General features: G+C 42.2%; 1 protein-coding gene and 1 pseudogene across 2 annotated transcripts in view; one reads left to right on the forward strand and one right to left on the reverse strand.

Annotated features, from left to right (window-relative positions):
* Msh3 (mutS homolog 3) overlaps positions 1–13728 on the forward strand; it is a 149134-nt gene that overhangs the window by 40454 nt on the left and 94952 nt on the right. For both annotated transcript variants that reach the window (XM_021180634.3, XM_021180633.3), the window contains exons 9-10: positions 5984–6096; positions 9170–9284. In XM_021180634.3, the coding sequence (XP_021036293.1) occupies positions 5984–6096; positions 9170–9284 (228 nt within the window). The remainder of the gene's footprint in view (positions 1–5983; positions 6097–9169; positions 9285–13728) is intronic.
* On the reverse strand, positions 12336–12809 carry LOC110308222 (non-histone chromosomal protein HMG-17 pseudogene; annotated as a pseudogene).

Raw genomic sequence — 13728 nt, forward strand, 5'->3', positions numbered from 1 at the left:
TCTCATGTCACCCCTGTATGTTTGCTTTGTTGGAGTGTGGGCTCTCCTCTCTCCCCTCACATCTGTCTGCCTTGGTGGAGCAGGCGTCGCTCTCCCCCCTTCCCCTGCCTCACATCTTTAATGGCAGCACCTCTGCTATGCTGAGTCTTTAAGGCTTGATTCTGTGAGCAAATGCATATTAAATTCTTACCACGAATTCTTAATTCTGGTATCTCTAGTCTGTGGTTGTCCAAACTTCATTGTCTAAGTCAGTGGCTCTTAAACATTAGTGTGCATTCCATTCACCTGGAGGCCTGTGAGTGTCCAGTCATCAGATGACATCAGATGAAAGTCCTTCCAGAGTCCTGACTTACTAGTGATGAACCAGTTTCACTCCTTAAAGTGTTTTTCATGAGCACCTGGATTTAAACATTCCCGATATTTAGGCCACAATCTGAGACACAGCGTTTGGGTGATTCCCACTGCATCTGCTTTTTGTGTGCTTGTTTTCTGAAACAGAATTTCATGTAGCTGAGGGTGACCTTGTGCTCCCAAGTCTCTGACGTGCTGGGAATGCAAGCATGTTGTAACCATATCAGCAGATTCCACATCTACTAAGTTCCCGGGGGTGGGGTTCAGCATTGTATTCTGGGAGCCCCTTTTACATGTTTAGTGTAGATCACCTGCCCTGTTCTAGGGGTTTCTTCTCCTCCTCCTCTTTGAGTATTTTATATTCTTGTCCCCATCCCTTTGAGTCGGCCATTGGTTTTCACTTTCTCAGTAGGTTGTTATCTGTGGTTCCTGTTGAGCTTAGTGTCCTTCTGCTTTCCTTCCCCTCTGCGTTACTTATTTTCCTTTTCATTAGGACGATCTGGGTTCTGACTGTATTTCTGAGGATTTGTTTTCTTCTTTTTTCCAACTTGTTATCTCAGCACTAGAGGCAGGAGGATAAATGGTATTTTTAGGGCATCCTGGGGTATGTAGCAAATACAAGGTGATCCAGGGCAACAGTAGTGAGACCTTGTCTCAAAAACAAAACAAAACAAAACAAAACAACAACAACCATTGGCTTGTTTTTATAGTTATTCCTTTTAAAATTAAGTTCTAGGTTTTTTTACTTTTATGGAGATTTGACTTTTTATTTTTCTGACATTCTGCTATTATCTATAGACATGTTATTCTGCTTTTTGCCCTTGCAATAAGTTGGCTAGAAATTGACCTTGGTTCTTTTTTATTAGTTGTTTTTATATGAAATTCATTTTCCTGAGCTCTTAGAAGAGAATTATAGATGAAAGTAACTTTTCTAACTTGACGGTTATCTTAGTTAGGGTTTTACTGCTGTGAACAGACACCATGGCCTAGGCAAGTTTTATAAAGGACAATATTTACTTAGGGCTGCCTTACAGGTTCAGAGGTTCAGACCATTATCAAGGATAATGGATGGCAGCATCCAGGCAGATGTGGGGCTGGAGGAGCTGAGAGTTCCACCTCTTGTTCTGAAGGCTTCTAGGAGAAGACTGGCTTCCAGGCAGCTAGGATGAGGGTCTTAAAGCCCACGCTCACAGTGACAAACCTACTCCAACAAGGCCACACCTTCTAACAGCGCCACTCCCTGGGCCAAGCATATGCAAACCACCATAACAATGGCAGTCGTATTTGTTGTATCATCATAACTAGCCCGGTTCAAGAATTTTAAATATAGAGTGTGAACTGTGGCTCATCTGTGCTCTCACATACCCACCGTCTAGTCTAGTTGTTGAATCCTGTCAGTGTATCATCAAGTCTCTTTGAAGTTGTCCCCGCCATTGGCCCTAACAATTAACAATTTTTTTATCCACTTTTTTGCTATAATTTTGCATACAGTGCATCTTACAGTGTGTGGTCATTTGGTTTCATGTCTGAGTTAGTGTAATGACTTTCTGCATAATGTTAACTATTTAAAACCTTGGTAGCTCACTTATTACTTTGACTCTTGTCTGTTGTCTGCTCACTTTGGATTCTATTAATGAGAGTATCTTTACAGTGTGAGATTCTGTTTCCAAGGAGGGCTTTAGTGACTAGGAAGATGATCCACTTGTAAACTGAGGATTCAAGTTTGACCCCAGAACGCATGTTTTAAAAGCTCTATATGGTGTTTACTTGCTATCCCAGCAATGGGGAGGCAGAGACAGGAGGGTCCTTGTGTTGTGCTGGCAAATCAACTTGCTTAGTGGGGGAGCCGAAAGCCAATGAGAGACCTCGTCTCAAAAACAGTGTGGGCAACATCCCTGAGGAAGGATACGTGAGGTTGACCTCAGTCTGTCACAGGCACATGCATCCATGTGCACTTGCACACACACAACCCCTCCCCCTATGAGTCCTTTGTCAGTTTGGTCAGTTTATAGGTCTTAGAGGCTTCTGGTCCCTCCACACCTTACAGTAGACTGTATGTGCTCATAGTCAGTTGTTCACACCTTACAGTAGACTGTGTGTGCTCATGGTCAGCTGTCCTCCATATCTTACAGTGGACTGTGTGTGCTCATGGTCAGTTGTCCTCCATATCTTACAGTGGACTGTGTGTGCTCATGGTCAGTTGTCCACACCTTACAGTGGACTGCTTGTGGTCAGTTGTCTACGTCTTACAGTGGACTGTGTGCTCATGGTCAGTTGTCCACACCTCACAGTGGACTGTGTGTGCTCATGGTCAGTTGTCCACACCTTACAGTGGACTGTGTGTTCTCATGGTCAGTTGTCCTCATCTCACAGTGGACTGTGTGTGCTCGTGGTCAGTGGCTGTACCACTCTTGCCTGTGCTTCAGCTCCTCACTTCTTGCTATGTTTGCAGTAAGCGTGGTTGCTGTTTGGTGCCAGATGCTTTGGTGTTCCTGTCTACTTCCCTCATGGCTGCAGACAGCGTATAAGTCTTACTGCTGCTCATTCCACTAGCTTGCATTTGGAATACTTAAGGACACTGTGCAGTTACAGTGTATTGTTCGTAGGTTTTGATACAGCCAGTCTGTTCTCTGTTTCATGGCAGTATTTGAAAAGATGTAAAAATGGTGTGTATGGTTTTACTTTTTACAAAGTTATGTTTTTAAAGACTATTTTCTAAGCAAAAATTGATCAGTAATATTTTTGATTAAGAAAATTAACAAAATTATTACAATGGTTTTTTGATTTTGTAAAGTGAGTTGTCTATTTTCACCAGTATACTGAAGGGAGGTGTCTTCTCCGTACCCTCATTGGTGTTTGTTGCACTGTCTATCGTTTTAGGTTATAAACTAGACTAAGAACCTGAGTGATGCCTGCTGTGCGTCCACATGAGAGAGTTTATCTTTGTGGTTATGTTTGTGAGTAGCAGTAAGTTTAAGTGAGCTGTCTCTTTCTCAGCCATGAGCTTTCTGTCTAGGACTTACCTCATCTGCTCAGCACAGAGTACCGAGCCTCAGGCTGCTGTTTAATTGGCCTTCACAGTGGGACTCTTAAGCCGGACCTTACACTTTTCTTATTCACAAGAAATGTCATTAAAGGTAGAAAAAGTAGGAGTTTCCTTTAGCTTGGTGCAGGGAACCGTATCAAGAATTTCCTTAAGCTTTAGGTAGGGACCAAAAAGGGCCTACATAGAGAGCAAAGGGGAAGCTGGGAGACTTTCTAGTTCATCATGATGCAGGTGTGCAGAGTGTGGCTTTATAAGTACCTCTGTAGTCTTAGATCACCTGATTCCTATACCAGGCAGGCGCTGGAATAGCTGACAATATCCCTCCCTGCTGCCTAGTGCCTCTTATGTCAGCCATCTGACTTTTAAGTGTCTAAATTGGTGGATCTAACTTAGTGCACATGAGAATTTCTGACGCTGGGCTTTACACCATCTGTCTATACTGGGAATGAGCAGAGCCAAAGGAATGTAGAACCTCCCTGGATTATCATAGCATGTTAGTGCTGAATATGGAAGATGTAAATAGAAAGGACTCTCTCTTAAACAGTGAACATTCCTGATAAGGTAACATTTCTTTCTAAATCAGTTATTACATAGCTAGTCAAAATCTCAGTAAAGTTTTTTGTGAAACTGGGTAAGGTGAATTGGAAACTTGTAAGGATCATCAGAGAATAGACAAGCTTTGGAAGAGCAAGTTACGGTCTCTTGGCTACCCAGACAGTGCAGCACAGAAACAGAGACCCTGCAGTGTGAGATACAGAGGAACAGAAACATCAGTGCAGTGAGTTGATTTTTTTTCATATTTATTTTTTCCTTTTTATTTAACCTCTCATATATTACATCTTGACTTCAGTTTTCCTCCCTCTTCTCCTCTCCTCCGCCAGCCTCTCTCCTCCCCCTCTTTCCTCTCTCCCCCTCCACCTCTCCTTAGAAAAGAGCAGGTCTGGGGGGCTGGGATTGAAACAGGGTCACACCTAGAGGGATATGAAGTAAGTAGTGAAGGAGTGTCATGAATTGGTAGGTCAAGATGCAGTGCTCTATGATCATATCTGATTGAAAATAGTTATATGGAGAGTCAAATCATGTTTCTCACCCATGCCATCTACAAAAATAAGTTCAAGAAAATTATATTTGAAAAACAAGTATCAATTTTAGTAGAATACATAAGATTTAGTGGACTACTTAGATGGATTTACGAGTAAGTAAAGTATGCCTTCATAAATCTTAAAAGTATAACATTGTGCCCCAAACAAACTGCAGACTTAGCAAGGCAGTACTCAGGAAGTTAGAAGCACGGGCCAAGCCGGGCAGTGGTGGCGCATGCCTTTAATCCTAGCACTTGGGAGGCAGAGGCAGGTGGATCTCTGAGTTCGAGGCCAGCCTCCTCTACAGAGTGAGTTCCAGGACAGCCAGAGCTACACAGAGAAACCCTGTCTCAAAAAACAAAAACAAAAACAAAAACAAAAAAAAAAAAAGGAGCACGGGCCGAGGGCACAACTCCTGTTCATGGACTCATGCAGTATTCCATGCTGCAGAGCCTAAGAGCACACTGAGTCCATGATTGTGTTTGCATCCTAAGGTGCTAGGTAAATGTGACTGGGGTGACAACTGTGTCTGATATTTTACTACTTTGAAATAAAAGTGTTTGAACATAGTATGTAATGAACTATTGATGCTGAGTGCATTTCAAGCCATGGGGAAAAGGTTGAATAAACCAGCACTTACAGACTATGACACATCTTCCACTCTTCAAAAGAACGAGTTATAGACAAGGCATTTACATAGCAGAGATTTTAAAGAAATACTATGTAGCGAAACAAATTGGGATATAGTGTCATCTCATCAGCTTAGAATACAGTGAAGAATAGATTATGTGATGTGTGGTATGTGTTTGTGTCTGATCAGATAAACAGTAAAGACTGGAGGGGTCTGTCTGGGCTGTGAGCATGTGAGCAGCCATCCAGTGATGGGAGAAAAACAGAAGAAGAGGAGGGGGAGTCAGGGAAAATGGGAACTGTACTGTCCAGCACAGATGATGGGATTTTGTTTATTTGTAAAAACTTTTATTTGTATTTTAAAGGGTTACATAATTACTTTGTTTAAGAGCAAGAACTGACCTGAGGGGAATCGATGGTATACCCGACTGGTAGCTCGGACAAAACTGGACTTTGTAAAAAGTCAGCAAGGCAGAGCTGCCTCCCTCCTCAAAGAACGAACTCTTCAGTGTTTTGTTTGCTATAATTTCTAAACAACTCATGTGGTCACATTAAAATGCTTTAAATATTTTCTCTGATAAACTTTATACTCCAGTTGCTTCCAGTTTCAAAGGGTTCTTTTTGATATTCAATATGAAGTTGTCATAATGTGTTAGGTGCTGTAAAATGGCAGTGGCTAAAAGTAACAGTTTGAGCTACCTGATGAGATGAGACCTTTCCTGAGCGATTGGACTCTTCCTTTCTCTGTTTTCAACATGTGCTGAAGACAGTAAGAAATGAGTTTGCCTTTTGTTGTTATTCAAGACTGACACCTTAATATACGTAATTCAAGATAATGGGGAATCTCTTCAAATTTCAATTTTTCTCTTTTCAGTGTGCGGGATGACAGAATTCGAGTAGAAAGGATGAATAATGCTTACTTTGAATACAGCCATGCTTTCCAGACAGTTACGGAGTTTTATGCTAGAGACATAGTTGACAGCCAGGGTAAGTATTTTATTCATGTTACCCTTATGCCTTCAATTGCACTGATACCAGATGTGGATAAAGACACGAGTGTGGCTCTCAGTTTACTGACAAGTAGAAAGCAAGTAGAAATCCGTGGGAGCGTCCGAGGGCACAACTCCTGTTCATGGACTCATGTGGAATACCATAGGAACTGGGCCTGCTTGGCACATGTCTGTTCACCCAGTGCTCAGAAGGCTGAACCAGGGGGATTTCTAATGTTAGCCTAGCTGGATTTAGTGGGCAAAACCCTGTCTCAACAGAAGAGAACAAACCACAGAGCCACAAGAGGAGAACACCAGCAGCATGAGAATACCACTGTACAGCCTCCTCCCTCTGACTGTTCTCTCTCCTGCTGTAAAGCCTCCTCCATCTGTCTGTTCTGTCTCCTGCTGTAAAGCCTCCTCCTCCCTCTGACTGTTCTGTCTCCTGCTGTAAAGCCTCCTCCTCCCTCTGACTGTTCTATCTCCTGGTGTAAAACCTCCTCCTCTCTCTGACTGTTCTGTCTTCTGCTGTAAAGCCTCCTCCTACCTCTGTCTGTTCTGTCTCCTGATGTAAAGCCTCTTCCTCCCTCTGACTGTTCTGTCTCCTGATGCAAAGCCTCCTCCCTCTGACTGCTCAGTCTCCTGCTGTAAAGCCTCCTCCTCCCTCTGACTGTTCTATCGACTGCTGGCTAGACAAATGCTTTTCAGTGAAGGTGCAAGTGACAACCCCTTCATGTTCAACTTTAAAGACTGCTCATGTCATTACTTAATAGACTGTTTGATAGACTCTGACGGGGTCTATCATTTTAGAAGGCTGGTTGCCTGAATTATAATGCAAGCACATTAGTGAGTAGATTCAATATGTGTGGTAGACATTACTTGTTTAAAAATTCACATTGGCTGTCACATAGTAGGGTATGAAGTGTGTGCACTTTTGTTCCTGCCAGTGCACTAGGTTCTGTCAGCATTAGTTGCAGTGTTGGCAAGGTGGAAAGGCACTTCCTGTCCTGTCAGGACAAACTTAGCCTCTCTGTGCCACACGCTGTAGAGCACTTACTATCAGCCCTATCCCTGTCTCCTGTTCAAGCCTTACTGTCATTTCTATCGCCTCTTAATCCCATTTAGTGAATGTCAGAGACTGTATCCTGCATCTGAAAGCAGCATGGCCTAGCATCAAGACTGCACCTTCAGCTCAGTTAAACACATCCTAAGACATCACAATTATTTCTGGGCCACAAATTAACTGAAAGGTTGTGGGATTGAAAGTGGCCTGCCTACTGAGCATGCGTCCTCAGTGTGAGCCGTGCTCACAGCAGCCTTTAGGGAAGTCCAAGGCATCAGTGGGGCTTAAGTTTTCTTTCCCCAGGTGACAGAGTCTTATCTGTGGGTGTGAGTTGCCCTGGTTTAGGGGTTTCAGGCTCTTGAGGAATCTTTCCATGCAGTCTCTGAAGGACCTTGGCAGAGTGTAAGAGTCAGGACCCTCAGGAAAGGTCAGCGCTCTGGGTCTGAGTATGTTTCTTTCTAAGCCAAGTGTAACTCACTGACTTCAAAGAATTCTTACTGATGATGGTGCTGCCTCCACTTTTACAGTTTCCAGGGAAACAGAACTATGAGGTAAAAATGAATTCTCCGTTGGAGGGGCTGTTCTCCAGTTCTTATAACCTTGGTCAGTGGCTCTCAACCTTCCTAATACCAGGGCCCTTTAATACAGTTCCTCGTGAAATGGTGACCCCAACCATATAATTGTATTCATTGGTGCTTTATAACTGTAATTTTGCTGTTGTTATGAATTGTAATATGAATATCTGTGTTTTCTGATGGTCTTAGGCAATACCTGAAAGGGTTGTTAAACCTCTAAGGTATAGAGACCCACAGGCTGAGAACTGTTGCCCTAGGTTTCTGAACCCTTTTCGCTAAGTGATGAAGCATTACTGGTAGACAGAGGGCATTTTGTGATCCTTTTTAACGTCTGTAAAAAAATGTCAAACAACACAGTTGTGTATAAAGAAAAATGAAGACGTTTCTGCCCGTGTCACATGGCTATCAAGGGGTGATCATTGACAGTTTGGCATCATCCGTAAGGATTGTCTTAGGAGTGAACATGTCTGTGTCTGTGTGGCATTCACAGTTAGTGTGTTAGTGTGACAAACACTAAGCAGAGAGTAAGGCAGAGAAGAGGGTTGAACTCCTAATAGGCGAGCAGCAGAAGCCATGCTGAGCGTGTGACAGAGCTATGCGCATGTGACAGAGCTGTGCACAGAAAAGGAGTTGAGAGCAGTGGTGTTCTCCACAGAGCACAGTGAGTGGAAGCTTACAGGGCACAGTAATGCCTTAGGTAAGGGTAGCAGGAGTCTGCACAGGGTACCTGAGGAAGAACACGAGGGACGAACTTATCAATAGAAGAGATGGAAGATCACTCCTGTGGATAATTTGTCTAATAATCTCATGTCCACATTGAATTCTTCGGTTGCATTAAGAATACCTGATAGCGTGCAGGATAGAGCAGGTGACTGGATGGAAAGCCATTGTAATATTTTCATGAGCAGGGATGAGGGTGACCACATACTGCTCTGTCAAGCCAGGAGCAATGTGCTGTGCACAGCCTTCATGTTAGTTGACATTCTTTCAAAATGAAGTTTCTTTATCTTGATTTACTGAAATGTATTTCATCTTTGTCCTGTGGATGTTTATTTAGGTTGATTATAATTTTTTTTACTATTGTAAATGTTTGTCAATTCACCTTACATACACATCTTTGATATATAGTTTAAAGTATTTATAGTGAAAGTATTTAAAATTTTTCTGATTTGAAAAAATATGTTACTTTTCAAAAATGATTTGGTCTAGTAAAAAAATGATGCATGCACATGAAAAGGAGAAAAGACAAGAAATGTCTTTTTTTCCATGCAGTAAGTTTTTTGTAATTACAGTTTGGTTCTCAAATGCAAGCTTGGTATACATGATAGAAATGATTATTTTTGTAGATGAATTTTACTTAAATATATATATATATATATATTTTTTTTTTTTTTAAACAGTAATACAATTGAGGATCTGTATTCTGTTTTTAGGCTCTCAGAGTCTCTCTGGTGTCATTAACTTGGAGAAGCCTGTGATCTGCGCCTTGGCTGCCATAATAAGGTACCTCAAGGAATTTAACCTGGAAAAGATGCTGTCCAAACCCGAGTAAGTAATATCACAAAAGATCTGAAAGAAGAAACTTCAAAGCCCACCCTAGTGACATACTTCCTCCAACAAGGCCACACCCTCTAAATCTCAAACAGTTCTACTTCCTGAGACTAAGTATTCAAATGTCTGAGCCTTTGGGTCCGTTTTCATTCACCCCACCACAGTAGGGATGATGTATACTCAGAGGCTTATCACTAACGGTACAAGGATGAACTGTTGCTAGAATAATAAACATAACTATTAACTAAACTACCAAATGTGTTTGTTGTAGAGAAATGATACATCATTCTACTGCTGATATCAGTGCTGGGCAGGCATGTCAGCCCACCTGTTGGCAAGTGAGACCAGCCATAGCAGAGAGCTCTGGGTTTGACTGAGAGACTCAGCCTCAAAGGATAAGGTGGAAGAGGGACCTAGGAAGATTCCTGATATCAACCTTGGGTCTCCACACACATGTGGTCATTCAACTGCATGCCCACATGGGCCCACATACATGTAAATATGTCACACACTTACAGAGCACACATGCATGCTCATGAAAAGGAGAAAAGACAAAAAAAATTAAAAAGCTGCAAGTTTTCTTATTCTTGGTTTCTGTGATTTCACAGACCACAAAGTTGGTGATAATTTCAAACCTAATGATTGACATTATAGGAAAATGCATTCTTGATAACCAAGGTGCAAACAAAGGCAGTGGGCAATTCTCTTGCCTTTCTGATGCCCCCTTCATCAGCTTGTTGGTGGCTCTGTCAGGAGTCATCCTGGTACAGATCCTGCATGAGCAAGCCCCGCCCATCCTGCAGAGGCACTGAGCAGGTAGGAAAAATGCTGTTATCTGAGGTCTGTGTTATTCAAGGGTATGAGGAGAGTGAAAGAAAAGCAGGTTCCTTAGGAATCTTGTATTTTAGTGTGTGTTTTAATAAAATAGGCCATCAGTTCTCTGGAAACAGTTTAGTCTGATTTAAGGCACTTAAATACCCACCAACAGTTAAGTATTGTGTTACATTTATAGGATAATGTATAACCATGAAAATGGCCTGCGTGGTCAATATTAAAATCTTCATTGACAATGTATCAAGCCAAAGATCAGGCTGGGCAAAGGAACTACAGGTTTTTATATAAATTTAAAAACTTGTAGAACAGACTAGAGCAGGACAGAACATATTTGGGGACAGTAGTGAGAAATGCACAGGAATGATGAACAGTTTCAGAACAGTTTCAGTCCTGCCCCTTGTGGACAAGGAAGGAAAACACGGCATGGCTGAGAAAGTAGTATAGTGGGATTGTAGTTGGTATAGTTTTAAATCGGTGTATTAGATTATTCTATACACACGCAGTAGTGACTTCATTGTGCCTAGCATTCCTGAAAGAACAGTTCACAGCAAGAAAGATTACCTCGGCTCACAGTTGTAGAGTTGTCAGTCTGTCATGGTGGGGAGGGTGTGGTGGAGCAGTTCATGTCATGGCACTGGGAGGCACAGGAGGGGTGGAGAAGGAGTGAGTGATGTAAGACTTCTGGCAGCCCACCTTCTCCCTGTACACCTCATGTATCCCATTGTGAATACAGGCAGGGATTACCACATCCAGGTCACTAGGCCAGAGCTTGCCATAGTTAGTCTTTGGAAGTACCATTGCAGATCCCCATACGTGCCTAAGTACTTCTCAGTCCAGTCAGGTTGACAATTAAGATTAACCATTACATGTTTTAATGTGGCTGAGAGGTTTTATTTTTAAAAAGCTTTGTAGCATAGGATCTATCTCATTGGGTTCTACTTTAAGGTCCAAAGACAGGCTTATTGAAAAAGATTCATAGTTTGGCATAGATGGTGGTGCATGTCTTTCATCCCAGCACTTGGGAGGCAGAGGCAGGTAGATGTCTGAGTTCCAGGATAGCCAGAGCTATATAGAGAAACCTGTTTGTTTGTTTGTTTGTTTTTTTTTTAAAGAAAGAAAGAAAAAAAGAAAAAGAAAGGAAAGAAAGAGCGAAATCTGCTTGTGTGGCTGATGCTTGAATCAGTGATGGGGTGCCTACCATCTGACTCTTGCACAGCAGGGAGCCTGGGAATGAGGCAGACAAAAGTTTTAAAGCAGTCTATGCTGTGTTTAGGAGTAGATGAAGGTCATGCCCTCTCCTTTAGTTAAAAATAAGAACAGCTCCAGGTTATAAAACACTAGCATTGTTTGCGTGTTAATCTTTGAAAAGCTTCATTTTGAGTTCTGTAAGGGTGAATCTTTTTTTTTTTTTCCGAAGCCTAACTGTCACCAGCTTTATTACAGATACTTTTTATAAACAATCATGGTATTTCAGGCAAGACATGGGCAGACAATCAACAATATGCAAGAACTTCTAAATTCCCTTCTTGTATAGACTACCAAAATCAGAAAGCCACTATAAAACCCAATGAAGTCTTCATTCAGTGCTTTGAAAAGGGGGAAGTAGCTTAGAGTGAGGGTGGACATCTCACATTAAGGATGTTGTTTTAACAACTTTTCACAAGCCGACCCTGACTTTCAGGCAGAATTCAATCTGAAGATCCACAATCTCTTATAAAAGGAACCAGCGCTCTTCTGAGAACACTGGATGAAGTCACTGCAAAGTCCACATTGCTCAATGGACTGGGAAACCAATTTTGGGGGCCAGGTTCCAACAGGTCTCTGGTTTTTAAGGGAATTAAGTCTATGTTAATAGTACAGGGGGAAGAGGATATAAAAATGAATTTACAGTTTTCCCAGACCACAAGGCATTTTGTGCCTGGGTGGTCACCTAGGTTGAGACCAGGATGTCTCTCCTGGGAGCCAACAGGAGCCTTCCAAAATTACCAGGGAAAGAGGTTTTCTGTCCTCAATCTAGCTTGGGAGAGATTTTGTTACTGACACATGATACTTCCCCCACCCAGTAATGAAGTGTTCTGTGTGCTAACAATATAGCTAAAAAGAAAAAAAGAAGTAAAACGAAATTATGCATTTTTATGAAACTTGATAAAAAATAGTATTTCAAACTGTACAGTCACCAGAGGTACACAGTTATCAAAAATGCACACATGTTACTCACTTGGCATCTCCAGCACCTTCAGCTTTCTGTGCCTGGTCTGTTTTGGTATCTCCATTTTCTGCAGGATTATTCGCATCCTTCCCGGCGTCGGCTTTCCCCTTCCTTCCCTTGGGTACCTTCTCTCCCTTCTTCGCGGGGCCTCTTTAGGTTTGGGCCCTGGCTTTGGAGGAGCAGGTTTAGCAGACAACCTTACAGGTCTCTGTGGCTCGTCCTTCACCTTGGTTTTGTCTCCTTTAGCATCCCCTTCAGCCTTTCTTTTGGGCATGGTGGCGGCAGGGGACATCGGTGCTGGACACGGGTATACAGGGTATACAGCGGCGCTCGGGTTTGGTCTCTGTGTGTGTGGGGGTCTTCCCCGCTGGTTCTTCACACTGCTCCGTGAATCTTTTGATTACACTGAGTACCACTGAGCTTTTGTCTTTGTGTATTTGTGGTGGTAGTGTGACCTTTTCTCTGTGCATACCTGGAGGTCAGGGACCTAGTGTACATCAAATTGTTGCCTTTGCAGTGGTTCCAAAGATTCAAAGACAAAACAAAAGATGCGAAGACCTTCAGAGCGGTGGATCTTCCCTTGTGTAAAGCCCAACAGCATTCTATAGGCAGACAGTAAAGACAGTATTAAAGAGAAGGTGAGACATTGTTTACTTCAAAGAAGACCAAGATTCATACATAAAGATGGTGACCAAACTGGTACTGTCTTGCCTAAATATGAACTGCAAGCGAGGTGTTCCATAGGGAGCATGTGGCTTCCCTCTGAAGGTAATCCTGAAAGTATTAACTCGATATCTTACTTAGGCTTTGGAAGAGGAGAGTTGCCCAAGGAAGAACAGATACTTTCTTGGGCATAAAATCCAGTTACATCACTGAACTTGGAAACTTTCTCTTTATGAGGTATGCTTTCAGAGAAAAATTAAATTGAAATTTGCATTGTTTAGCAAAGGCTTTCATAGACGTTGCTGTGTGTATCATAGAGACCTTGATCTGCATGCACTGAAAAGTCATTATACCCTTTCAACAGTTTTAGATGGTACAGAGAAAATATACTGTATTAGCAATTGTTTATAAGCATAGATGAAATGGGGTTTTATTAAATAATACAAATTTTGAAGTTACAAAATTGTTGTAAGAGTTTCAGTAGCTTTGTTCTGATCAAGACAGCATAGTAGTGAACAGAGTCTATGATACTAGGTAGTAACTACTATAGTTTGGATGCTGAATGTCCCCAAAGGATGTGCTCAGAAGAGGATCCTGGGCTCCTGGCTCAGTCCTGTCTCTGTCATTGCTTCCTGGTCATGCTGTACCATCTGGGTGCAGAGCCGAATGTCATGGACCTTTGTGACTGAGCTGATGTCTCTGAAACTGTGAGCTAATCTCAACCTTTCCCTCTCA

This window comes from Mus caroli, unplaced genomic scaffold, assembly GCF_978045245.1.
Source record: "Mus caroli unplaced genomic scaffold, Mus_caroli_1 scaffold_15, whole genome shotgun sequence".
Classification (NCBI taxonomy): domain Eukaryota; kingdom Metazoa; phylum Chordata; class Mammalia; order Rodentia; family Muridae; genus Mus; species Mus caroli.